Source organism: Physeter macrocephalus, chromosome 1 (genome assembly GCF_002837175.3).
Source record: "Physeter macrocephalus isolate SW-GA chromosome 1, ASM283717v5, whole genome shotgun sequence".
In the NCBI taxonomy this organism is placed as follows: Eukaryota; Metazoa; Chordata; class Mammalia; order Artiodactyla; family Physeteridae; genus Physeter; species Physeter macrocephalus.
Genome location: NC_041214.2, coordinates 68,544,459 through 68,571,359, shown reverse-complemented (window position 1 = coordinate 68,571,359; position 26,901 = coordinate 68,544,459). Strand labels below are relative to the sequence as shown.

Here is a 26,901-nt window from a genome sequence, read left to right as displayed (position 1 = left end):
GTTGCCCACTCTCAGCACTATTATTCAAATAGTTTTGGAAGTTTTAGCCACAGCAATCAGATAAGAAATATAAATAAAGGAATCCAAATTAGAAAAGAAGTCAAGCTGTCACTCTTTGCAGATGACATGATACCATACATAGAGAATCTTAAAGATGCTACCAGAAAACTACTAGAGCTAATCAATGAATTTGGTAAAGTAGCAGGATACAAAATTAATGCACAGAAATCTCTTGTATTCCTATACACTAATGATGAAAAAATCTGAAACGGAAATTAAGGAAATACTCCCATTTACCATGGCAACAAAAAGAATAAAATACCTAGGAATAAACCTACATAAGGAGCCAAAAGATCTGTATGCAGAAAACTATAAGACACCAATGAAAGAAATTAAGATGATACAAACAGATGGAGAGATATACCCTGTTCTTGGATTGGAAGAATCAACATTGTGAAAATGACTATACTACCCAAAGCAATCTACAGATTTAATGCAATCCCTATCAAACTACCAATGGCATTTTTCACAGAAGTAGAACTAAAAATTTCACAATTTGTATGGAAACACAAAAGACCCCGAATAGCCAAAGCAATCTTGAGAAAGAAAAACGGAGCTGGAAGAATCAGGCTTCCTGACTTCAGACTATACTACAAAGCTACAGTAAACAAGACAATATGGTACTGGCACAAAAACAGAAATACAGATCAATGGACCAGGATAGAAAGCCCAAAGATAAACCCACGCACGTATGGTCACCTTATCTTTGACAAAGGAGGCAAGAATATACAATGGAGAAAAGACAGCCTCTTCAATAAGTGGTGCTGGGAAACTGGATAGCTACATGTAAAAGAATGAATTTAGAACACTCCCTAACACAATACACAAAAGTAAACTCAAAATGGATTAAAGACCTTAATTTAGGCCAGACACTATAAAACTCTTAGAGGAAATCATAAGCAGAACACTCTATGACATAAATCTCACCAAGATCCCTTTTGATCCACCTCCTATAGAAATGGAAATAAAAACAAAAATAAACAAATGGGACCTAATGAAACTTAATAGATGTTGCACAGCAAAGGAAACCATAAACAAGATGAAAAGACAACCTTCAGAATTGGAGAAAATATTTGCCAGTGAAACAACTGACGAAGGATTAATCTCCAAAATATATAAGCAGCTCATGCAGCTCAATATCAAAAAAAACAAACAACACAATCCAAAAATGGGCAGAAGACCTAAATAGGCATTTCTCCAAAGAAGATATACAGATTGCGAACAAGCACATGAAAGGACGCTCAATATCACTAATCGTTAGAGAAATTCAAATCAAAACTACAATGAGGTAGCACCTCACACCAGTCACAATGGCCATCATCAAAAAATCAACAAACAATAAATGCTAGAGAGGGTGTGGAGAAAAGGGAACCCTCCTACACTGTTAGTGAGAATGTAAATTGATACCGCCACTATGGAGAACATTATGGAAGTTCCTTATGATACTAACAATAGAAGTACCATATGACCCAGCAATCCCAGCACTGGGCATATACCCTGAAAAAGCCATAATTCAAAGAGTCATGTACCACAATGTTCATTGCAGCACTACTTACAATAGCCAGGACATGGAAGCAACATAAGGGTCCATCGTCAGAAGAATGGATAAAGAAGATGTGGCACATATATACAGTGCAATATTACTCAGCCATAAACAGAAACGAAATTGAGTTATTTGTAGTGAGGCGGATGGACATAGAATCTGTCATACATAGTGAGGTAAGTCAGAAAGAAAAACAAATACAGTATGCTAACACATATATATCGAATCTAAAAAAAAAATTCGTTCTGAAGAACCTAGGGTCAGGACAGGAATAAAGACGCAGACGTAGAGAATGGTCTTGAGGACATGGGGAGGGGGAAGGGTAAGCTGAGACAAAGTGAGAGAGTGACACTGACATACATACACTACCAAATGTAAAACAGAGAGCTAGTGGGAAGCAGCCACATGGAACAGGGAGATCAGTTCGGTGCTCTGTGACCACCTAGAGGGGTGGGATAGGGAGGGTTGGAGGGAGACGCAAGAGGGAGAGGATATGAGGATATAAGTATATGTATAGCTGATTCACTTTGTTATACAGCAGGAACACAACAATGTAAGGCAATTATACTCCAATAAAGATGTTAAAAACAAATAAATAAATAAATGTGCTGTTTCAACGTATAGGATATCTACGTTGAGGTTTTGCTAAAATGTTAGTGGTGGCAAATAGTGAGAGATTGGAGATGAAGAATCCAGACGTCTCACTTCCCACACTTCTCAGTCAGAGCTATAATGTACTTTAGCCAATTTTATACAAAGCGCCTCCACAGAAGACTCATTTGAAGAACATGTGAATACCAACAAGAGATCGGTAAATCTTAGTATTCAAGGAAACATTTCTGGCATGAAATATTTCCTTAGTCACTACCTTAATCTGCACCTATAAAAACTTTACTAATACTTTAAAACCCATTTCAAATGTTACCTCCCTGAGGAATTGTATTTGACTTTTGCCCACTCATATGTGAACTTATCTTTTTACTTTGATTCCCAGAGTGATCTGTTTCTGCCTCTCTTAAGACTCATCTCTTTATGCATATATGTGTCTGTCAGTTTCAATTTCAATTACAGGGTAATTTCCTCAGTAAAGGGTCCATCACACATCCATTCTCACCCAGGTGTCCGACATACATTGTTGGCTTATCTGTCTTGAATTGAAATGATTACAATTTACAGTATCTCCCTAAAGTTAAGCTATACTTTCAAAGGTATTTGCCAAGAAAACCTAATTGTTAAAGTTACTTCTGTCAGAATGGCTTTTGACAAAAATTTTGCTCCTATTAAAATGTGATTAAATCAGTGTCTTATTAATTTCATTTTTGAGTCTGCTGATACCATTACCATATAAATAATTATTGATCTACAATTTTAAAGCTCTATTAAATAAATGGTCAAAAATATTAATAATCACATTGTAAAAATGAGAGAATTCATATTTTCCATTTCAACTTTCTAAGCTATCTACTAATTATGATTCACTGATAGCATCTTAAAGCAGAGATATTATTCATTTGGTTATATTAATGAACATACTTTTCATATTTAGGAGAGTCTGGGGAAAAATCATACTGGTCTGAGAGCATGTAGTCCAGACTATGACTTTTCATTTGTGTACATACCAGAAAAATATGGCAGTTACTAAAATACCAATTCTGTAAATGACATCAAAAATGGCAATTTGGGGCTTCCCTGGTGGCGCAGTGGTTGGGAGTCCACCTGCCGGTGCAGGGGACGTGGGTTCGTGCCCCGGTCCGGGAGGATCCCACATGCCGCGGAGCGGCTGGGCCCGTGGGCCATGGCTGCTGGGCATGCCGCGGAGCGGCTGGGCCCGTGAGCCATGGCTGCTGGGCCTGCGCGTCCGGAGCCTGTGCTGCGCAACGGGAGAAGCCACAGCGGTGAGGGGCCCGCGTACCGCAAAAAAAAAAAAAAAAAAAAAAAAAAAGGCAATTTCAATTAAAGAGCTCTTCAACTCATCTTGTATAAGTAGCATATATAAACGATTAAAGCATTTTAACATGTAAGAGGGTTTTATCCCACAAAAATATTCCCCAAAACAGGCATCATTTTATCAATTTATTTTGGTTTATGTACTTTGAGGCTATGCATTAAAAGTCAATATTTACAGAAGTCTCAATGTTCTGACAGTTTGACAGGTGATAATAAAAATTATCTATTGTCTTCAAAGGATGCTTCTGAACCAGGTCCTTTCCAAAAGTCTTTCATATTTACCTTCAGCAAACTGAAAATCACAGATGCAAGAAAGCACATTGAATTTTTCTGAGACAAATCAATATACAATGATATGATAAAATGTCAAGCCATTTTTTCCAACCATTCTTGTTGCTACAATTAGCCTCTCTTTATTGCATGTATTCTGTCATGCTAGAAAACCGTCCACTTACCAGTTGGCGTACCATGTTTAATTTATGTCCAAATATCAAGGATTAAGTCACATCTGAGTAGTCTTTGGGAAATGTCAAGTGAACAGGAAGGTAGGTGCTCGTTGAACTATTTACTCTATGTGTACCAGTTTTTCCCTAACACATAGAGGACTTCCTGACACATAGGAAAGAGTAAATGAGAAGTGCAGAGTGAAAGGAAACTAGCTCTGTTTTAATTATTATTTTTTATCAGAGAGAAATATTTAAAAGTCTACACATTAATTTTTACTTAAATTTTATATGTTAATTTTTGAACAAAGAACTTAAAAAAGAACAATTGTAACAGAAAATCAAATATTTATACTTTGTTAAAAAAAGAAAAAGTATCGGCATGACAACAGACGGGCCACATAGAAACAGCTAAGAGGATACTGGTACACTTTAGAAACGAACATTAAAATACAATTATCTTCTATCCACTGTAAAATACGTGATTAGAAGGAATCATAAACCAAATAATTAGCAATGACTAAAAATCAAAACATTAAAAAGTGACATTCTATAGCACCAAATATTCTATGGAAAAGTGAAGAGACTATTCTGAGAAGAAGCAACAGAAGAGAATAAACAAGAGAAATGAATAGAATTGTTATTTTCTGTAGTAAGCTAACTAAAATAAATAGAACAATCATGGAAAGTAGCCAGGTCAGAGAAGTGTTTCTGGGTCCCTCCACCTGCTGGTGGCCTGGGTTCCACATTGAGGAACAATCCAGGGCCATGTTTCTCTTCTACCTGAGGTAGCAAAAATTATTCATACTCATGAAATGATGTATGCCTTGAAATTTTTCAGACTTGACATTTTCAACCAAATCAATCACTCTGAATCCTCTCAGTTTTCTCTAAGAGACATTCTGAATATACAGAATATTTGAAAACCCTGCTTTGACTAAAACAGTAATTTTTTACTCAAAGTCAGAAATGGTAAACCCAAGCAGTTCTAATACTGACAAAATACAGGGTTATCAGAAGTATGATTCATCTAAATACAAATTTTACTTTAGAAATTTACTGCTACTTTATGTAATCTAGCTTTTGAATATTCTTCAAATTAAAGTGCTTATGTTTATTAAAAACTTGTAAAATCAGAATAATCTCCCATGTTTACTGTTATGCTTTCTAAAAAAATAGTATATTAGTAATGATGAAGAGTTCAAAATTCAAAGGTTGTTAGTATTTTCTTAGTTCTTTTTTTTCAAGTTCACTGAAGGGCTTTCCATCATAGACCTTATTATGAAAACCACAATGTATTAAAACACGAAAGCCAATGCTGCTTCCTCCCACCCTTGTGGCAGACATCACTAATCAATCCTTTTAAACTCCTCAAAATAGTATTCTAGCTAATAAAGACCAGTTAAGATGGGGTTGGCATAAGTATCCAGATATATAAAATATTAAGTATTTTAGTATTAAAAAGCTATTAATAATTTAAATAATATTTAGTTATTTAAAATATTTAATTACTAGAACATCGGAAGAACTAATCAGTTAAAATAGACCCCCAACCGATCAGAAGGGACCCCAGCAAGTGTGCTAAACTAGTATATCCCAACTGAATTCAGCATTAAGCATGAGACACACAATCCATTCTGCTGTCTTCAGTGTAAAAGGTCAGATAAAGGGATGGCTTGTCAATTTTATCACTTTTTATTACTGTAATATAAACACATGCTGAAAAAATATTTGCTACAATGATATCCTAAATGCAATGCTTAATGGCACAGTGAATAATTTATTTTATTTTATTTGTGTACAGTGACCATGTTTTGAAAGCAGAAAAAAACAGAGATAAGCCAGAGTAGTCACTTGTCTTGGCATATAGTAATCATTTTTAACAACTTGTGAAATGTTTTATAATCTAACATATAAAGCACATCCATCTAAAGGAGAGAAAATTAAGTTAAACAGTACTGTAATATAGAAATTTAACCAAAGTGAAGCAAAGTTCTGTCAGGATTACATTTCCATATTTACATCAATAATCTCCAAAGTCAACAGGCAAAATAATGCAAACCTGGGATAAGAATGTATACTAAATTAGGGCTTCCCTGGTGGCGCAGTGGTTGCGCGTCCGCCTGCCGATGCAGGGGAACCGGGTTCGCGCCCCGGTCTGGGAGGATCCCACATGCCGCGGAGCGGCTGGGCCCGTGAGCCATGGCCGCTGGGCCTGCGCGTCCGGAGCCTGTGCTCCGCAACGGGAGAGGCCACAGCAGAGGGAGGCCCGCATACCACAAAACAAAACAAAAAAAGAATGTATACTAAATTAAGAAAACAAATTGTTGGGAAGAAAAAAATGCACTATTTAAGGATTTTCTAGGTAATTTAGAAAAAAAAAAGATATGCATTAGAGATGTGGGTTGAAGCGTGTGCCTAGGTCTTGGCAAAGTAGAAAAAATTCAGAAGAAGATCAGGGCAAGAGGTGGGTAACGGCAAGAGAGAGACAAGGGCAAGAGGAGGTTCACAGGGAACCCCAGCTGTTGGAAAACTGGAAATTGAATACAGAACCATAGAGGGAGAGACAGAGAGACAGAGGGAGGGAGGAAGAGAGAGAGAGAAAGAGAGAGGGAGAGAGGAAGAAAGAGAGAGAGAGGGAGAGATCACATGCACGTACGTGTGTATTATAAGAAGGGTTAAATTAGACAGGGCTGTTATGATAAAAAGGAAAAAGAAAATGAATACTTAACCATTTATGTCCTCTGTGCTAGACATTTTACTATGGAGATTACACCAGTTGTTTTCAGTCAATCTTCAGAACATTCATATTTCTCGATATTTCTGCCCACTATACAGATGAGGAAACGGAGCCTAGAATATTTAGGTAACTTGCTAGTTTTCATAGCAGGATGGCACCATGCAGTTGTGTAATTGCTTACCTAACAGCAAGTTTTCCCTATTAGACTGCCAGCTACATGTGGGCAGTGTCCAAAGCTTTCTTATGGATCATTTTGCTCCTGTGATCGGCATAAAAAAGGGCACTCAGTATATACTTGCTAAATGTTGAGTGTTTCTTGTTACATTAGTGACAGCCAGCAGGCTAAATTCTATATCAGTCAGTTTATCTTTCAGTATCAAATTAAAATACAAGGAAAAACAGATTAATAATCAAAGGGTACTTTATTTAATAAATGATACTCAACTTATTAAGGTAAAGATATTGAAGGAATTGCAAATTCATTCAAGAGAATTCTTCCTGGAGACCATGAAAGTAATATGATAGAATTCTGCTTCCTTTAAAATCAACTATATTAATGTATTGAAATAATGCATAAACCTAAGGATCAACTTTTGCACAGATCTCTCTAGTTCTGAAAAGACTGAATTTTCAGCATCCAATGAAATGAGGTAAATCTTATTTGTAAACTGTATACTCGCATTTTATGAAAATTAAACTATATTAAATCTGCTAAGAAAGTTATGTTATCAAAACATTGTAAGTGGTATGCTTTAACTTATATTAAAACTAAAAATTCTGACCTAGAATTTTCTGTCAAACAACAATTATGGTGATTCAGAATCTTTAGAAATAACTTTAGTCAAATTAGAAATCTGTAGTCAAGGGGCTTCCCTGGTGGCTCAGTGGTTGAGAATCTGCCTGCTAATGCAGGGGACACAGGTTCGAGCCCTGGTCTGGGAAGATCCCACATGCCGCGGAGCAACTGGGCCCTTGAGCCACAACTACTGAGCCTGTGCGTCTGGAGCCTGTGTTCCGCAACAAGAGAGGCCGCGACAGTGAGAGGCCCGCGCACCGCGATGAAGAGTGGCCCCTGCTTGCTGCAACTAGAGAAAGCCCTCACACAGAAACGAAGACCCAACACAGCCAAAAATAAATAAATTAATTAATTTTTTTTAAAAAAGAAAGAAATCTGTAGTCAAACACTTTCTCACTCAAAATGCTATATTTCTTCTAATGAAGAGGGAGAAAAATAGTCCATTGTAGTTTAACTGTTTAGGTGAATTCAACTATCTTTGTTGTAAACTTTTATTTCGTAAAATAGGCTTTTATTCTTTCCCAGGAATAAGATGTAACCTCCCTAACAAATATTTCACTATGGACACTATGTTGTGATAGATCACTTTTTTATTTGTAAATGCTTCTATCTATGAAATTTTAAATCCAGGAAAAATATATACCTTAAATATGTGGAAACTAATCCCATGGACTATCTTGAAAAAAAAAAAAAAGAAAAACAGCCAGCTTTGAAATTATTTTGTTAACTCAGTTACTGCACAGAGCTCGTGAAATCAGAAACAGAAGGTCATATTAAACCAAGGGATTTTATGTAGTTTTTTTAAGTGAATCACTTACATACAACTTTGTTCAAAGCCATTCATCTCACATTTGTGCACCATTGACCAAAAGATGGATTCCACAAAAGAGGGGAGACAAATAAAATGCAAAATCCTTTTCAGCATTGAAAAACTGCTCGAAGCTCACATTTCTTTATTTGTGAGACAGTAGCCTCATCTTCATACCCAGACAATAATACAATCTCATTCTATTCCTTTAGCTTTCTGATATTTTTACCTGTAACAGGAAGCATTCAGAGCTGAACACATATAGCTTTGCCTTCTGCCATAACACTGATAAGTTTGCCTTTGTTTGAGAATATTAAAAATAAAAGAGGAAGACAAAGTTTTCCTAGCTGTGAGAAAATAGACATCTGATTACAAGTTATCCAAGGATTCCTTGCAGCGATTATTTTCTCTTTAAGACTTTTTGACAAAATATTTGATGCAGTGTTCAGATTTCATGTGTTAAACTATGTCATGATATTTCACAAAACAAAGACAAGCAATGCTCTTCAGGCCCAACTTGACATGATTTGCCATTCTGCATTCAAAAATAAAATATTTCATTTATTTGAGCTTTCGGTTTTAAATGAAAAATATGGTCAGGGAATTATATTTATTTTATTATGTATTCATACTTAAGGCATTTCCCTAATGATTAATATTTGTCATGTTAAATAGAAGACAGGAAGACTGTATTCAGACAACGTGGTAAAAATTTGTACTCCAAATTTTATGATATATAGTTCTGATATTTTCTTAATTTCTCCCATTTAAATGCATCTACTTTATACCAACTACTAATAACAATAGGTAACATTTATTGAGCGCTTCTAAGTTCCAGGCCCTTGACATGGTTTCTATCATTTCTTCCTCACAACAATCATTTGAGGTGCTATTACTATTCCCCTTATACAGATAAGGATTTTTGAGGCTTAGAGAATTGAAGCAACCAATCCACATATGTGTAACTGATAAGGAAGGTTGCTAGTCTGGGCTCTTGAACTATGTTTTCTGAGGAATGGGATAGTGAGAAGTGTGTTGGTAACAATATTTCATGCACAGCTAATGAATTGTTGAAAATGTTTCTTCATAAAACTGCATCACTTGGCTTGTCTTCCTGATACAAAATAATGCTTAACAGAAAGAAAACTTCAAAATTTATAAAATGTATTGGAATAAAAACAAATCCCTTATTCAAAGTAAGAACATGGTAGACCCAATCTGACCAACCTATATTAAATACTAATTGTTCCCTTTGCTTTTCTGTACCTGCACCGGTTTCACAAATGACAAAAGAAATAACTGCACAGGAGTTACATAAAGCCATATATTCTATTTGTAAAACTGACTAGACATTGCCAGCACTATCAATGTCTTTAACATTATGATGATATTATAGTTGATATTTCCCTTTAATAAAAATATAAATTACTGTTTATTCCCTGAAGCTAACCTCACTCATGCTAAATTATTTATGTATCCATTTTAATATGTATTTTGCATCTGACAGGACAACTCTCCTTAGGACCATTTTACTGACCCACCTGTCATTATGATGGGGTAAACAATGTCACCTTTCCAGTGCACAATGAATTACAAAAAGTTGCAAAGTACGCCATCCATCATGCTGGCACTAAGTAGGTTTTCGAAGTAGATCTCAGATATCACAAATGCTGTTTAGACTGTTAGCAGAAAGCAAAAATTGGAAGCTTATACAAAACGGTCATATGATGAATGGACATGACAGCTCTTCAAAGAAAAAGGGCATGGCTCTTCTACAAATAACCTTGTCAAAAGCAAAAGTAGTGGGGAGCTTTGCTGGCAGTCAGACTAGAATAATTTAAGAACTTGTTAATGGTGCTGCCTGATAGAAATTCATGCAAACACAATGTACTCAAAATCAAAAAGTAGGTATGCCTGAATCATCAGCAGCAACCTCTCATGCTTGATTGAATTGGGAAATAGTCTGAAGAGACAGAAAATTCACCAGTGTCCTATTAATTAGAATATGCGAGTTTCAGTAATACACCTATCAAAACATGTATATAAAATGTATGCAAGTATACTATATGCATATAAAATAGTCACCAAGAAATTGCTTTGCTTTTGAAAATTATAATACTAATATAGTAAAAGTTTAAAAAGTCAATATCACACTATGTCCTTTATTTATATAAATATTTAAATTATTATGTGCTTAGTGTAATAGATTTGAATTATTAACATAATTCTAAAAATACTTATTGCCAGTGTTGTCATCTAATTTGCACAGTTAATTTCTTAAATTATGTTCTTCAAATACAAAGTGTTTGTTTTATCCATAATTGCATTTTAGTTCCTTTAACATTATTCCCTTCTATCTAGGACTAATATTTCAATCATGGAATACACTACTACATCTATAGCTAACTTTATTTCTCACTTTTAATAGCTATATTATTTAAAATCTTTTTCAGCACTTCTTTATTAAAAATGGTATTTTTTTAATTCAAATATAGTTGATTTATAATATTATATTGGTTTCAGGTATGCAACATAGTGATTAAATATTTTTATAGATTATACTCCATTTAAAGTTATTATAAAATATTGGCTATATTCCCTGTGCTGTACAATATATCTCTGTAGCTTATTTACTTTATACATAGTAATTTGTATTTCTTAATCTCCTATCTTGCCCGTCACCTTCCCTCTCCTCACCGGTAACCACTAGTTTGTTGTCTATATCTGTGAGTCTCTTTCTATTTTGTGATATTCATTCATGTTATTTTTTAGATTCCACACATAAGTGATAAAATAGAGTATTTGCCTTTCTCTGGCTGACATTTCACTAAGCCTAATAGTCTCCAGGTCCATCCATGTTGTTTCAAATGGCAAAATTTCATTTTTTATGGCTGAGTAATATTCCATGTGTGTGGGCACCTGTGTGTGTGTGTGTGTGTGTGTGTAAAAAATTACACTGCTATGAACATTGGGGTGGGTGTATTTTTTTGAGTTAGTGTTTTTGTTTTCTTCGAATATATACCCAGAAGTGGAAATGCTCAGTCATGTGGTAATTCTGTTTTTAGTTTTTTGAGGAACCTCCATACTGTTTTCCATAGTGGCTGCACCAATTTACATTCCTACCAAGATAATACTTATGACTTATGACTTATGACTTCACAGACACTTAACTACTTCCATGATTCTATAGTAGACCTTGGTTTTCTTTTATATAAAACAAAGAGAAAATTTAAACACTTATAACTGATAAGATAAATGTGTGAAAATCCCTCAGAGATATTGTTACACAGGAATATAAAAAGAAAATCCAATGTGCCCAGGCGATTATTAAAGAGGTACACACTGAGGCAACTGAGACACAAGCTATAGTTCCACGGCTTTTCCATATCACCTCAGTCGAGGAATAATGAATGTTTGCCAGAGGAAATTGGAAAGAAAATAGATGGGGGTGATTCCAAGGATCCACTCAAGCTTCTGAGGTTTTGTTGTTCTGTGTTTTGGACATGCTTTTGTTTAAGGAAGGAGATGACTGTGCTGTACTTGAATCAACCAGGATAAATAGGAGCCTGGAAATGTGTGGGGCTTAAGCAGGGTTGGGAGTCTAAAATATGTGGGGTAACTTTAGAATCTCGACTTGAGAACAAAGTTTCTGAACCGAAGAAAGAATGCTGGCGGCCTCCCTCTGTTTCCATTAGTACGCAGGTACTTTTCCATTATTGCCTATCACACATAGTGTATATTCATCAAGTCAAATCATGAGTCCTACACTAGAAATATTACAGACATTTAATATTATGTTAACTTTTAATTAATAAAAAGGCTTTCAAGGTGGTGCTGGTTATATGTGGTTCTGCTAAATATCAGAGAATGTTACAACACAGAACAAGAAAAATGCCAAAGCAGTGGTTAGCTGCTTCTCCTCATGCCACACCCGAAAAAAAATTTTTTTTAATTGAGAACAAGCATGTATTTCTGCAATGTCACTTTAAGTGATTTAAATTAATCATCTTAATCAGAGTTAATAATAAGTTAGATTCTTAAAAATCTGTGCCAATAATCAACAATCAGAAACAGCATTTCATTCATATAAAATCTATAGAAGAAATCAATGGTTTTATAAAAAACCTAAGTGTGTTTATTCAACTGAGACTTTTACATGGAGTTGGAAAAGTTGCCTATATAAAGGAAACTAGTGACCAATTAAATGCTATGGTATCAAACTGCTCTCTTGTCCTTACCATAGGCTAAGCTCTATCCTCCAAGATTTACATATATTAATTAATTTAATTCTCATAACAAGCTTATGAAGCTGGAACTATTATTATCCCCATTACAGAGATGAGAAAACTCATCCCTATATGCTTAATTAACAGTGGTAATTGGGGAGCTGAGATTTGAAACTAGTCCACATGGCTCTAGAAGCTGTGCACTTCACCACAATGCCAAAAAACCACCACATCAGAAAAGCAGCTAACCCAGAACGACTAAAGCAATAATTCACACCTGGTCCCTTGTTTATATTTTCCATCATAAAGCAGACACACTGTATGTCAAATCTTAAATGTGTGAATAATCACATCAATTTTCCACTTCATTTCTTGTGTGCATACACAATTTCAAAACACAACTGCTTCCGTTTCTATTCTTTCTGTCCACATTGATCTATTAAAATTTGCCTCTTCAGAACCAAAGAACGAAATGAACTCATACTGTAAGGATTAAGCAAAATGTGAATGACTCAGTCACACACTCAACACTTTTAAATTAAATTCTTCTAACATGTTTTCACTTTCAAAATATGACAAGAAAAGGGTCAGGCAATTCAAATCTTCCTTCCCCTTTCCTGGCACCTCCACACTGAGAACATTTAATGGTTATTTTGGTATGTTGCTTCTTGCCAGTTAGTTCAATTTAGATGAAAGCTGTTGTTTTCTAATTTCATTTCACTGTAAATGACAGAGACAAATGGTCATATTACCTTGAGAGTTCCACTGGCAGAATAGGCTGCATATGAGTAGAGCAGATCTTGGCTGCTGTGCTGTCTGGCTTCTTTGCTGCAAGGCTGGCCATTAGGATGAAAGCACTGGCCACTGCTGCTCAGAGACACTGAGCTGGGAGAAGGGCCTGGCAGGTTCAGCAGCACAGAGTAATTTACAAACTGTACGTCTTCTAGGCCCAAAGAAGTCCACTGAGTCTTAATCTTCTTTGAAATTTCTATGTCATTTTCACTTTTGTACAGCTGTACCAAATTTCTGAAAAGAAATTTAAAAGGCATATTCTAAAAAAAAAACGGAAATCTTTATTCTTTCAAGTTGTGGTAGTTCAGCATACGAACCATTATTAATAGATGTGGGATGTGAAAGATGTGTGAGACAGGACACTACACAAGAAATTCAAAATTTGGTAGAAGTGATGAGCTTTACAGAAATTATACAAAATCAAAGCAGAATGAATTAAACTCAAATTAAGAACTAATAAAGGACTATGGGACTACAGAGAAGAGAAGAGTTAATACCAACTAGTTCTTTTATTACTTCTGATCCTTCTAGTGACAACAACATAATCTATTTAAAACTCGGCTCCAAAACTAGGAGTCATGTTGGTTGAGACAGTCCTGCACTGTAGTTAATATGATTACATATAAAGCTATGTGATTAATACACAGCTATTGGTATTTAAAAAATGATTCAGAGGGAACTCTTCTGATACAAATTACATGCCAAATTACATGATGCTATGAACATAATGATATGCAATAAAATCAGTATATTGTGGTAAAACCAACCACAGATTGTCAAACCAATATGAAGTTAATTTTTGTGTGTGCTTGCTGTGTAGTCTATATATTTATTTCTATACTTATTCCATAACCCATAATGACACTATTTTTGCTTAGGACATCCTAGAAACCAGACAAGCTCTGTGTAAAAAATGCATAGAACCTAGAAAAGCATGAGATATGGGAAATTAAAAAATAAAAATTTAATAAAGTTTTGCTTTGTTTTGGGCTAGAATGCAAAGTTACCAGCTCTTTTTTTGGCAAAAATTTATCTTCCTATAAGCATTTTATTGCTATCCAAACTAATACCTAAGTGGATATTTTACTATAGTTGTCATTTTTGCCCATCAAATTATTTTTCTCACACATCCTTATTTTAGGACCCTGTTTATTCAAGAACCCTCAAATGAAACATATTTGAAAAAAGAATAAGAAATAGGCACAGTGGAAAAAAAAATACATAGGATTGTATAGGAAAGCATTACTGGAGAAAAAAGGTCTGCTGACACAGCTTAAAAACTGGTGTATACAGGAAGGTGCGATGACAATTTACCAGTTGTTTTCTATCTTTTTAAGGTTATTTCTATTCTTTTTTTAAAAAATATCTAATTTGACCAATCATCAGTGTCATGGAAATTTTATGGAAAAACTTATGGGAAGAATTCTACTTTTTATTCTGAATAATACTGGTCAGCCTTGTATTTTTTTTTCTTTTTTTGGTGAGGAGGCTTTTTGAGGTATAATTGACAAATGAAATTGTATATATTTAAAGTGTACAACATGATGATTTGATATACATGTATGGTGTGAAATAATTATCACAATCAAATTAACACATCCATCAACTCACTTTTGTTACTTAGTTGTGTGCCTGTGTGTGTTGAGACCACTTAAGAGCTACTCTCTTGGCAAAATTCAAGAATAGAATACAGTATTGTTAACTATAGTCACCATGCTATACATTAGATTCTCAGAACTTATTCATCTTATAACTGAAGGCTTCTATCCTTTGACCAACATCTCCCCATTTCCCTCAACTCCCAGTCCCTGACAACTATGATTCTACCCTGTTTCCAAGTTTGACTTTTTTCTTTCAAGATTCAACACATAAGTGATATGATACAGTCTCTGGCTTTCTTGGTCTGGCTTATTGCACTTATCACAGTGTTCTCTGAATTAATCTACATTGTCGCAAATGGCATGATCTCCTTTTTTAAGGCCGAATAATATTCCATTATATATACATAGCACTTTTCTTTATCCATTTATCTGTCCACGAACACTTAGGTTGTTTTCATACTTTGGCTATTGTGAATAATGCTGCAATAAACATGGAAGTACAGATATCTCTTTTAGATACTGATTTCATTTTCTTTGGATATATACACAGAAGTAGTATAGCTGAATTGTGGTAGCTCTAGATTTAATTTTTTGAGGAACCTCTATACTATTTTCCATAATGGTTCTACCAGTTTACATTCCCACCAACAGTGTACAATTTTACCTTTTCTTCACACCCTCACAAGCATTTGCTGTCTAGTCTTTTTGACAGACCTCCTAACAGGTGTGAGGTGATATTTCATTGTGGTTTTGCTTTGTATTCCCTGATGATGTTGAGAACCCTTCACGTATCTATAGGTCATCTCTGTATCTTCTTTGGAGAAATATTAAGGTCCTTTGCCCAGTTTTTAACTGGATTGTTTGGGTTTTTTTTTTTTTTTTTTTTTTTTTTTGCTATTGAATTGTGTGAGTTTCTTATATATTTTGGATATTAATCCCTTATCAGATATATTTTCTTATATATTTTAGATATTATCCCCTTATTAGCTATATGTTGGGTATTTTCTCTTATTCCATAGGTTGCCTTTTTATTTTGTTAATCACTTCCTTTGCTGTGCATAAGCTTTTTAGTTTGATGTAGTCCAACGTGTATATTTTTGCTTTGTGCCTGTGCTTGTTGTCTTATCCAAAAAAAAAAAAAAAAAAAAAATTGCCGAGACCAATGTCAAGAAGTATTCCTTTTTAGGAGTATTGCAGTTTCGGGTCTTACATTTAAGTACTTAATCCATTTCAAGTTAATATTTATGATGGAGTAAGATAGGGGTTTCTTTTGCATGTGTATATTGTTTTCCTGACATGATTTATTGAAGACACTATTCTTTCCCCATTGTGTTCTTGCCTCCTTGGTCAAAAATTAATTGACCATATATATTGGGTTTATTTCTGGGCTCTCTATTCTGTTCCATTGACCTATTTTCTATGATTAATTTGTTTCATTGAACATTTTTGATCAAACAGATCATTGATGTGTTTGGATGACAAAATAATCTTTTGATCACTATAGTTTTGTAATATAGTTTGAAATCAACAAGTGTGATGTGTCCAGCTTTGTTCTTTTGTCTCAAGATTTCATTGGCTATTCGATGTCTTTTGTGGTTCCATATAGATTTTAGAAATGCCACTGGAATTTTGATAGGGATTACATTGAATCTGTAGATTGCTTTGGGTAGTGTGGACATTTTAACAATATTAATTCTTCAAATAAGAACATGAGATATCTTTCCATTGATTTGTGTCTTAATTTTTTTCATCAATGTCTTAAAGTTTTCAGTGTACAGGTCTTTCACCTCCTTGGTTAAATTTATTCTGAAGGATTTTATCCTTTATTCTAGGCTTCCAATTTGTTGGCTGATATTTGTTCATAGTAGTCTCTTAAGTTCCTTTGTATTTCTGTGGTGGCAGTTGTAATGTCTCCTCCTTTATCTCAGATTTTATTTGAGTCTTCTTTTTTCTTAGTCTAGCTAAAGGTTTGTTGATGTTGTTTATCTTTTCAAAAATACAGCTCAGTTTCATTGATCTTTTCCATTGCTTTTCTGGTCTCTATTTCATTGATTTCTGTTATTTCCTGATCTTTGTTATTCTCATCTTTCTGCTAACTTTGGGCTTAGTTTGTTCTCTTTCTACTTTCTTCAGGCATAAAGTTAGATTGCATATTTGAGATCTTTCTTTTTTCTTAAAGTATTTCTCTCTATAAACTTCTTTTTAAAACTGCCTTTGCTGCATCCCATAAGTGTTCATATGTTCTGTTCCATTTTTTCTCAAGATGTATTTTGATTTCCCTTTTGATTTCTTCCATGACACACTGGTTATGCAGGAATATGTTGTTTAATTTCCATGTTTAAAATTTTTCTTTCTTCCTATTATTGAGCTCTAGTTTTATACCACTGTGGTCAGAAAAGATATTTGATATGATTTCATACTTCTTAAATTTGCTAAGTCTTGTTTTGTGACCTAAATTATGATCCATCCTGGAGATGTTCTATGTGTGCTTGTAAAGAAGGTGTATTCTGTTGCTGTTGGGTAGAATATTTGTATATGTCTGTTAGGTTCACTTGGTCTAAAGTGTAGTTCATATTGAATATTTCCTTACTGATTTTCTGTCTGGATGATATATCCATTGTTTAAAGTTGGGTATTGGAGTCCCCAACTATTATTATATTGTTCAGATCTGTTAATGTTTGCTTAATATAGGGGCCAATGTTCAGTACCTATATATTTACAATTGTTACATACTCTTAATGAATCAATCCCTTTGTAATTACATAATGACGTTCTTTGTGTCTTTACAGTTTTTAAAGTAAGTCTATTTTGTCTGATATTAGATTGTAGGGGTCCTCAGTGGCCAAGGCTGTGGCTGTACACAGTAGCAGTGAGGGCTGTTTGGTAGCAAAGGCTGCTGGGGACTCCCCATCTCTTTTTCTCCCATGTAGGATGTTTCGGCTGAAGGGATCCCTCTTGGTGCTTGGTTGGCTTGCAGGGCTATTACAGTGAGGGTGACATGGGTGTCTGATGAATGGATACCCATAGAGCAATCACAAAGCCAGGGTCTGGAGTACAGGTGCTTGTAGGGTGAGAGCAGCTCCCAGAATCCAGGACACTGGTCAGCCTACAGTGACAGTGACTCTATTGCCTAAGTCACAAGAACACATGGAATGGCAGTTATATCCAGGTCTAAAGCGCAGGTATAGCAGAGTAGCCATGGCTCTGAGGTCTGGGGAATGTGCACAGTTAGGGGGGTGGTGGCAGCTCTGGTTCTGGGGACTGTGCAACAGCAATTCCTTTGGGTGTGGGGAGGGACAGCAGCATCTCCCTCTCCTGGGAGTCTGCAGCAGTGATGGCTTTTGGTTACCTCAGTGGTGAAAGCTGCTGGTATCCTCTATGCATCAGGTCACTGAAGTCCATGCCAATGAACATTTTGGGGCCTCCCACCATGAAAGCTGTGGGGAGTTTGTGGCTGTTGGAGTGTTACAGTCCTGAGTGACAAGATTGTTAGGATCCTCCACAGAGCCAACCACTGGGGACCATGGTGGCATCCTCTGCATGGTTGATACCAGTAGCCTCCACCCTTCTTGGTTCCTAGCCATCTTTGGATGTCCCAGCTAAACTGATCTCCCCCACAACCCTTTCTCCTTTTTTTTTTTTTATTTGATCCACTGTGTTGTCATAGCCCTCCCAGACCTATTTTAGTGCCTGGGTATCTAATTTTTTTTTTTTGGTGGTGGGGGAGGAGGGGTGAATACAGGCTAGTATTTCTTACTCCCTCATCTTGCTCTCTTCCCTGTTCTTTCATCGCTGTATCTGATCTCTGCCTCTGCAACTCTCTTTCTTTGTTCCTAACTGCAGTTCTTTCTGCAGTATTTTGGACAGGGCAAGTAAACTAATTGAAATGAAACTTAACTCAGTTTGATGAAAAAGCCATTTGGAAATTAATAATCAATAATATCCTTTTGTAATATGTATAAAGTGGACTTGCAGAATATACACTTTTTATTAATGCAAATTTGACCATGTACAGTCAACATTAACAGAAAAAGAGAAGAGAAATTTTAATACTACTTTAGACTTCTTTTTTTTTTATTTTGTTTTTTGCTCCTCTGCCCAGTCAATTGATGACTGTTAAGTCTACCATTAGTAGGCAAGATGTTTACTCTGCCATTTCTTTTGCTAGTCTCAGGTTCAAAGTGCTTTACAGTGTAAGCAAAACAAAAAAAATGTTTCAAGGTGTTTATGTTATACAACATGGCCTTGAAAGGTAAATAAAATGCTACTTTAGGGACTCAAATGAAGAATTAGTAATTTGTCTCAATGCTGGAGAATTTCTAAATATTATTCACTATTAAGCTAAAATTACTGAGTAAAGGATATTTGTACTCTCTATTTCACTTTCAATTTAAAAGATATATACTTTTTGTATTATAATTTCATTTTTCAATGTTATGAAAGAATTGAATATATAATATATAACATATATAACTTATGAAGAATAATGAAAGAATGACCCAGCCTATGAAGTATAACATCTCCAGTATTACTGAAGCCCTCTAGATAGTCTTTATTTCATCAGTTACCCTGGCCTCCAGGGTAATCACCAATCCTTTTTCTCTTTTTGTGGCTTCCTTTGTCTTCTTTTTATAGATTTAATATGTATGTATCTATAAGTCCTTAACAGTTCATTCCTTAGGCTTTGAGTTTCTACCTTTATATAATTGGTATCTTCTATATATTCTGTTTTTACATATATTGACATATGACATTACGTAAGTTTAAAGTGTACAACATGATGATTTGATACACTTATATATTACAAAATGATTACCACCATAGCATTAGCTAACACCTTCAGCACATCACATAACTATCATTTATTTTTTGTGGTGAGAACATTTAAGATCTACTCTCTGGGCTTCCCTGGTGGCACAGTGGTTGAGAATCTGCCTGCCAGTGCAGGGGACATGGGTTCGAGCCCTGGTCTGGGAAGATCCCACATGCCGTGGAGCAACTAGGCTCGTGAGCCACAACTACTGAGCCTGTGCGTCTGGAGCCTGTGCTCCACAACAAGAGAGGCCACGATAGTGAGAGGCCCATGCATCGCAATGAAGAATGGCCCCCGCTCGCAGCAACTAGAGAAAGCCCTCACACAGAAACGAAGACCCAACACAGCCAAAAATAAATAAATTAATTAAAAAAAAAAGATCTACTCTCTTAGCAACTTACAATATGATGATTATTGTAAATATACATATATTCTTTTGTGATTTGATTTTCACTCAGTATTAAATTTCTGAGATTCCTCCAGGTGTATTATCAGTTTCCCGAGACAAGTATTTTAAAGTTGTTTTGTTTTTTCATTATTACAAATAATGCTGCATTGATCATTCTTGTCTATGTTTCCTAATAGATATATGCAAGAACTTCTCTAGGGAAGGACTTACTCGGTCCATAGGTTATGTGCTTGTATAACTTTAATCAAAAATGCCAAAAAGCTTTTTTAAAAGTTCTGATTACACTGCTGCCAAGTCTGCATGAAACTTATTCTTCCATTCCTCACCAATACCTGGTATTGTCTTTATTATTTTATTTTATTTTATCTTATATTTTTACCAAGGGTAGTGGGTGTAAACTTGTATATCATTATGTAACTCAGAAATACTGTCACTGGGGTTACAGGGTATGCTAAATAGTTTTCCAAAGCTTTTGTACTACCAGCATTATTTAAGAGGTCCTATTTTTAGAGTATCTAACTTTTGCTATCCAATAAAGGTAAAATTGTATCCAACTATGATTTTAATTTGCATTTCCATGATTACTAATGAAGATTTTTCCATGTATTATTTAGCCACCCATATTCCCTTTCTATGCAATGACTATCTGTGTCTTTTGCCCACATTTATGGAAGCTTTTGTGTATTCCCGATAATATTTTTAGGTCAGGTATAGGGTACTTATCTTCTCCCAGTTTTTGGCTTCTCTTTCATTTTCAATGTCTTGTTTAATGGTATTATAAAAGTTTATAATCTTAGTGCACATTTTTTAAAGGTTTTTGGTTTCTTGGTTGTTTTTAATAGAATGTACAGTGCCATAAGCTGGCCACAGCATGGTGTCATTTGCTCCAGAGAGCCTTTGTGTACATGTTTTTTTATAATACAGTGTAATGGTTTGCACATTTTCCTGATGTGCTTAAGAAATTCCTCTCAGGGATTTCCCTGGTGGCACAGTGGTTAAGAATCTGCCTGCCAATGCAGGGGACACGGGTTCGAGCCCTGGTCCAGGAAGATCCCACATGCCGTGGAGCAACTAAGCCCAGCCCATGCGCCACAACTCCTGAGCCTGCGCTCTAGAGCCCATGAGCCACAACTACTGAGCCCATGTGCTACAGCTACTGAAGCCCATGTGCCTAGAGCCTGTGCTTCACAACAAAGAGAAGCCACCACAATGAGAAGCCCACACACAGCAACAAAGACCCAACACAGCCATAAATTAATTAATTAATTAATTATTAAAAAGAAATTCCTCTCAAACCTGAGGTAATGAAGTCATTCTCATAAAAGTTTTAAAGAATTAAGTTTTTCACATTTCAGTGTTTACTTGGAATATTCGTGTGTGTGTGTGTGTGTGTGTGTGTGTGTGTGTGGGTGTGGGTGTGGGTGTGTGGGTGGTATGGGGTAGGAATGCATGAAGTATTACTTTTTTCCATATGAAAAATCATCCTAGTCCCCTTTGTCATATTCTTCACTCATGTGCAGTGAAAGTCATATACAAATTTGTACATGTCTGTGAGTCTTACTCAGGTCCTTAGTCAATTCCATTAGTCCTTTTGATGCATCTTCATAGAAATATTCTATTTTAATTATTATTACCTTAAAATATGCCTCAGTATTCAGAAGGGCAAGTCCTCCTACTTGCTCTTCCTCAAGAACATCTTATTTTTTTCTTTTTCTCTTCCATACTAATATTAAAATGAGTGTATCAATTTCCATATCAAGATTATGATTAGAATTACACTGAGACAAGATCAATATGAGGAGAAATATCATCCTTATAATAAAATAACAATAAGCCCTTAATATTATCAAATACCCAGTTAGTGTTAACATAAAAATGTTTTAAAATTAAATATTTTCTGCTTATTGATGGTGTAGAGGAATACTATTCCATTGTTCTATCAAGTAATCCTGCTAGACTCTAATTACAATATTTTTATCTTTTTCTTAGTTTTCTTCATTAAAAATATAAGCAAATAATGAAGTTTTATTACTACCTTTCTAGTCATTTATAGATTGTAATTTTTTGATTACTAAGCAGGCTAAAACCTCCAGAAGATATTTAATAAAATATTTAATAAGTTGTGATAGATATTTCTAAATATTAGATTAAATATGTTCCTCTCAGTTTGATAGGAGCTGTTTTATAATTAATTAGGTATTGGATTTTATCAGAAATTCTGATGCATTTATTAAGACAATATTATCCTTTTCTTAATAGGGTGGATTACCTTAATTGAAATTTTTTAGCATTAACTCAAACTTGCATTCCAAAAATTAACTCTACTTAGTAGAATGCATTATGATTTTTAGCTATTATGTGATTTATTTTGCAAACATTTTATTCACAATTGTCATGTCTATTTTTATAAGTAAAGCAGGTATGCATCTTTCAGGAATGATTTTAATTTGAAGTTACACAAACCTCATAAAATGAGGTAGAGAGTATTTAGTCCCTCAATCTGTTTTTTGGGGAGAACTTGAATATGACTATAATTTTTGAAAAATAGATATTATTCTATTTTTTAAACATCTTTATTGGAGTATAATTGCTTTACAATGTTGTGTTAGTTTCTGCTGTATAACAAAGTGAATCAGCTATACATATACATATATCCCCATATCTCTTCCCTCTTGCATCTCCCTCCTACCCTCCCTACCCGACCCCTCTAGGTGGTCACAACACTGAGCTCATCTCCCTGTGCTATGCAGCTGTTTCCCACTAGCTATCTATTTTACATTTGGTAATGTATATATGTACATGCCACTCTTTCACTTCATCTCAGCTTACCCTTCCTCCCTCCCCGTGTCCTCAAGTCCATTCTCTACGTCTGCATCTTTATTCCTGTCCTGCCCCTAGGTTCTTCAGAACCTTTTTTTTTTTTTTTAGATTCCATATATATGTGTTAGCATACAGTATTTGTTTTTATGAATAGATATTCTTAAACTAAAAATTGTCTGTACTTGATGTTCTTATTATGGGAGAACTGTGAACTGCTGATTCAAAATCTTTAATGCTATACTAATTTTATTAGTTCTTCTTTGAATCATAGCTCTTTCATTGCTCCCTGTGTCACTTGCTATTAATCCTCAAAGTGCTGGGTTTCTGGTTTCATCACTTGCCACTGTACTCTATCCTACGTTTTGATTCCCTTGCCAACTTCTCTTACTATCCTGTCAACTCAGGATACCAGTGTTTTAAAGGAGGTATATGATAATGTACACAGCCTCTACATGTTTTGTACGGTACCTACTTAAAAATAATACCAAGACCAAAAATGCACTAACTTGAGCACCTAACTCCCTACATGTATTAGACATGATGTCTTTGTAAGTACTGATTACTATTCCCACAGCATCTAGTAGGGAAAAATATGGATAAGCAGCTAAGAATTATGACCCAAATTCCTGCATCTTCCACAGACTTACGTTGTAAATATTTGTTCAAAATTTATTGATAGGGCTTCCCTGGTGGCGCAGTGATTGAGAATCTGCCTGCTAATGCAGGGGACACGGGTTTGAGCCCTGGTCTGGGAAGATCCCACATGCCGTGGAGCCACTGGGCCCATGAGCCACAATTACTGAGCCTGCGCGTCTGGAGCCTGTGCTCCACAACGGGAGAGGCCGCGACAGTGAGAGGCCCGCGCACCACGATGAAGAGTGGCCCCCGCTTGCCACAACTAGAGAAAGCCCTTGCACAGAAACGAAGACCCAACACAGCAAAAATAAATAAATTAATAAACTCCTATCCCCAACATCTTCTTTAAAAAAGAATTATTGATATATCATTTTACACATTATCTGTACCTTAGAGAGATTATCTTATTCAAATCTTATACACTATGATGGTTGACTGGATTTAAGGTAACATGATTATAGTAGTCTGAATACCACTTTGTCAGTATAACAAAAATGCATCCTGAAAGATGTTAACAAAGCTTTGGTATACACATGGTTATAAAAGTACTGGTCTTTAAAAAAATGGTAGAGAAAACATTTCCTAATAAATATTGCCTAACATTCCAAATAATTAAGGTAATAAATGCCTGTTCAAGCTTAATCTTCCTAAGATCAATTTTTAATTCTACTGCCTTTAAAACTGTATTTTAAATTTATCAAATTGTTTATATGCGTCTTGCCCCCTGCACTACCCCTCCAAAAAAGTTTTAAAGAAGCTATATGAGTTCTATGTTCTGAAATTATGTAACCTTTAAATCTAAATTGTTTTACATAAATCAGTTGTATTGATACAAATGGTCTGGTCAAATGATTCTATCCATTAATTATTCCAAATCCCTTCGAATGTTAAAATGCAGAAATTTTATTGAGAATCTACAGTTTTCTGAACTTTTTTCCCCACAATATTTTGAGATACACAGTGAACAGTTCTGTTATAATTAGGCAGTATGCTATATTCAAAGAGAAATGTTATTCAGTAATTAACTGCAATATAATTTCAATTTACTAATTTCAAAAAAAGCTGCAAAACTAGGAGTGTGTCACCTAAAATCACACGATATTTGACAAAAATTTCGCTCTGCCTTAATTTTTAGGAGTTTCCATGGACCAGTAGTTTTGGCAGGAAGCATAATGAACTGTGATGCCTGAGACTTGAATTTGGAAGTAAGTTTGGCATTAGTGTTTCACTGGCTGGTAGAGACTGGAATTGGGAGGATTTGGGCTTTGGTAGACAAAATTTTGTTTATATCAATGTTTCACACCTGCTACTGGATGAGCCACAGAGCAACCCTGGTGTTCGAATTGGAGGAAGCGATGCATGTAGTATTCCTAGTGCAAGGGTGAGTGCCAAGATTCTACTGTAAATGAACAGGGAAAGAAAACATCTAAAGAAACACACTCGCATTACACAGAAAACAAACAGCGCATTTACTAATGTCCACCGAGATTTTCTTATGTGCATATACAATAGCATACACACACGCTCATACAGTACCCGTTTGATATTTCTCACATATTAATAAGTCAAAAGTTTCTTTAAGGTTGTTATTTGACTAGGTATTCAATGTAGTAAATTCTGTGAATCATGCACTATATGTACCTAGTAAATTTCAAGATTACACCATGAACTGACTTTTTATCTCAATTTTGCTTTAGAAATATTAAGACTAAAATGCATGGTAAAACTGTATCACACATGACAGCAAGAAATTTAGTGGTTAGGAGGGTAAAGGAACATTCTTTCACTTTTCCTCCCAGCCACCCACTAACACCATGCCAAATAAAACATGATTACTTGCTCAACTACTTTTTGCCTTTTAAAAGACAATATTAACAGTAAATCATGTATTTAATGTCTACTCTAGAGACTGAAAACATTGTGCATAATTACTTCACTAAAAGACCCTGATGTAACTACTGTTACTGTTTTACAGGTAAGAAATTTGAGGGTCAGGCAATGTAACCAAGATGTAACATGTCAGATTTCTCCTACACTACATTGTATTTTAGATTTCCACTATACTACACTGCTATTTAGAAGGAGCAGATAGTCTTCCAAACCCTGATGCTTTCCAAAAGCAATAAAAATGTTGAGGTTTATAAAGCATAGTATTTGGGTAAAATAATTAAAAGTTAGATGGTATGAGGTTGGAAGAAAGAGAACTTTATGCTCATGAGAAAATAAGACTTAGAGAAATCAAAGTATTTCAAGAACACAGTAGTCTAAATTTCAGTGTTTGAGAACCATCTGAACAAGAAAGAAAAAACTGCTTCTTATATACTCCATTTTTTAAAAAACTAGCACAGAAGTAGATTAGCTGAAAGACATCTTCCTGTCTCTATCTCTTTGTAATCAAGGAGAACATGGTACATAGCTGTCTGCTTTGCACCTTATGGAAGGCACACAGACGGGCTTGGTGATCTCTAGCTAAATCCCTGGCATAAAGCTGGTAATTAATACTCAATTCATTAATTTGATATTTCTTTTACTTGATATTACACAAACAGTAAAATAAATGACTAAAACCCAGGACACACAAAAATGAAACAAAATAAACTGCCAAGGGCTTCCCTGGTGGCGCAGTGGTTGAGAGTCTGCCTGCCGATGCAGGGGACACGGGTTCGTGCCCCGGTCCGGGAAGATCCCACATGCCGCGGAGTGGCTGGGCCCGTGAGACATGGCCCTTGAGCCTGCGCGTCCGGAGCCTGTGCTCCGCAACGGGAGAGGCCACAACAGTGAGAGGCCCGCGTACCACAAAAAACAAAAAAACAAAAAACCATCACGCCAAAATAAACTGCCAATATATCTGTTACTACCTGAATTAGAAAAAATAAGAGTCTAGTGGTATATCTCTACATCTTTCATCCTTTGCACACATTTGTACAGGAGATAATTCCATCCCTGGTTAATAACATGTGCATATTTGGATTGTAAGAAAAAAATACAGTAGTATCTAATGATGAAGCATTTAAAAATACATTTTAGAAAGAAGAAATGTGAAAAAAATGGAGGCTAATAAGCTTTTATAGAATGCACCAGCCCAGCACAAGAATGTTATACTTACTGTTAATAGCGCCTGGCTTTAGAGACTCTTTCTCTGTCTTTTAGGGAAAATAGTTGTCAAAGTTCACTTTCTGATTAAGCACCTAAATTATCTAAGCTAAATCTAAAAATTGATTCACAAAATGGACAAGTTAATCCAATCAGTAAGACATTATAAGTCTT

The 26,901-nt window shown here is 35.3% G+C and overlaps 1 protein-coding gene across 16 annotated transcripts in view; it reads right to left on the bottom strand.

Annotated features, from left to right (window-relative positions):
• Positions 1 to 26,901, bottom strand: part of NAALADL2 (N-acetylated alpha-linked acidic dipeptidase like 2) — a 1,565,958-nt gene that overhangs the window by 680,198 nt on the left and 858,859 nt on the right. For all 16 annotated transcript variants that reach the window (XM_055083873.1, XM_055083848.1, XM_055083869.1 and 13 more), the window contains one exon: positions 13,316 to 13,589. In XM_055083873.1, the coding sequence (XP_054939848.1) occupies positions 13,316 to 13,589 (274 nt within the window). The remainder of the gene's footprint in view (positions 1 to 13,315; positions 13,590 to 26,901) is intronic.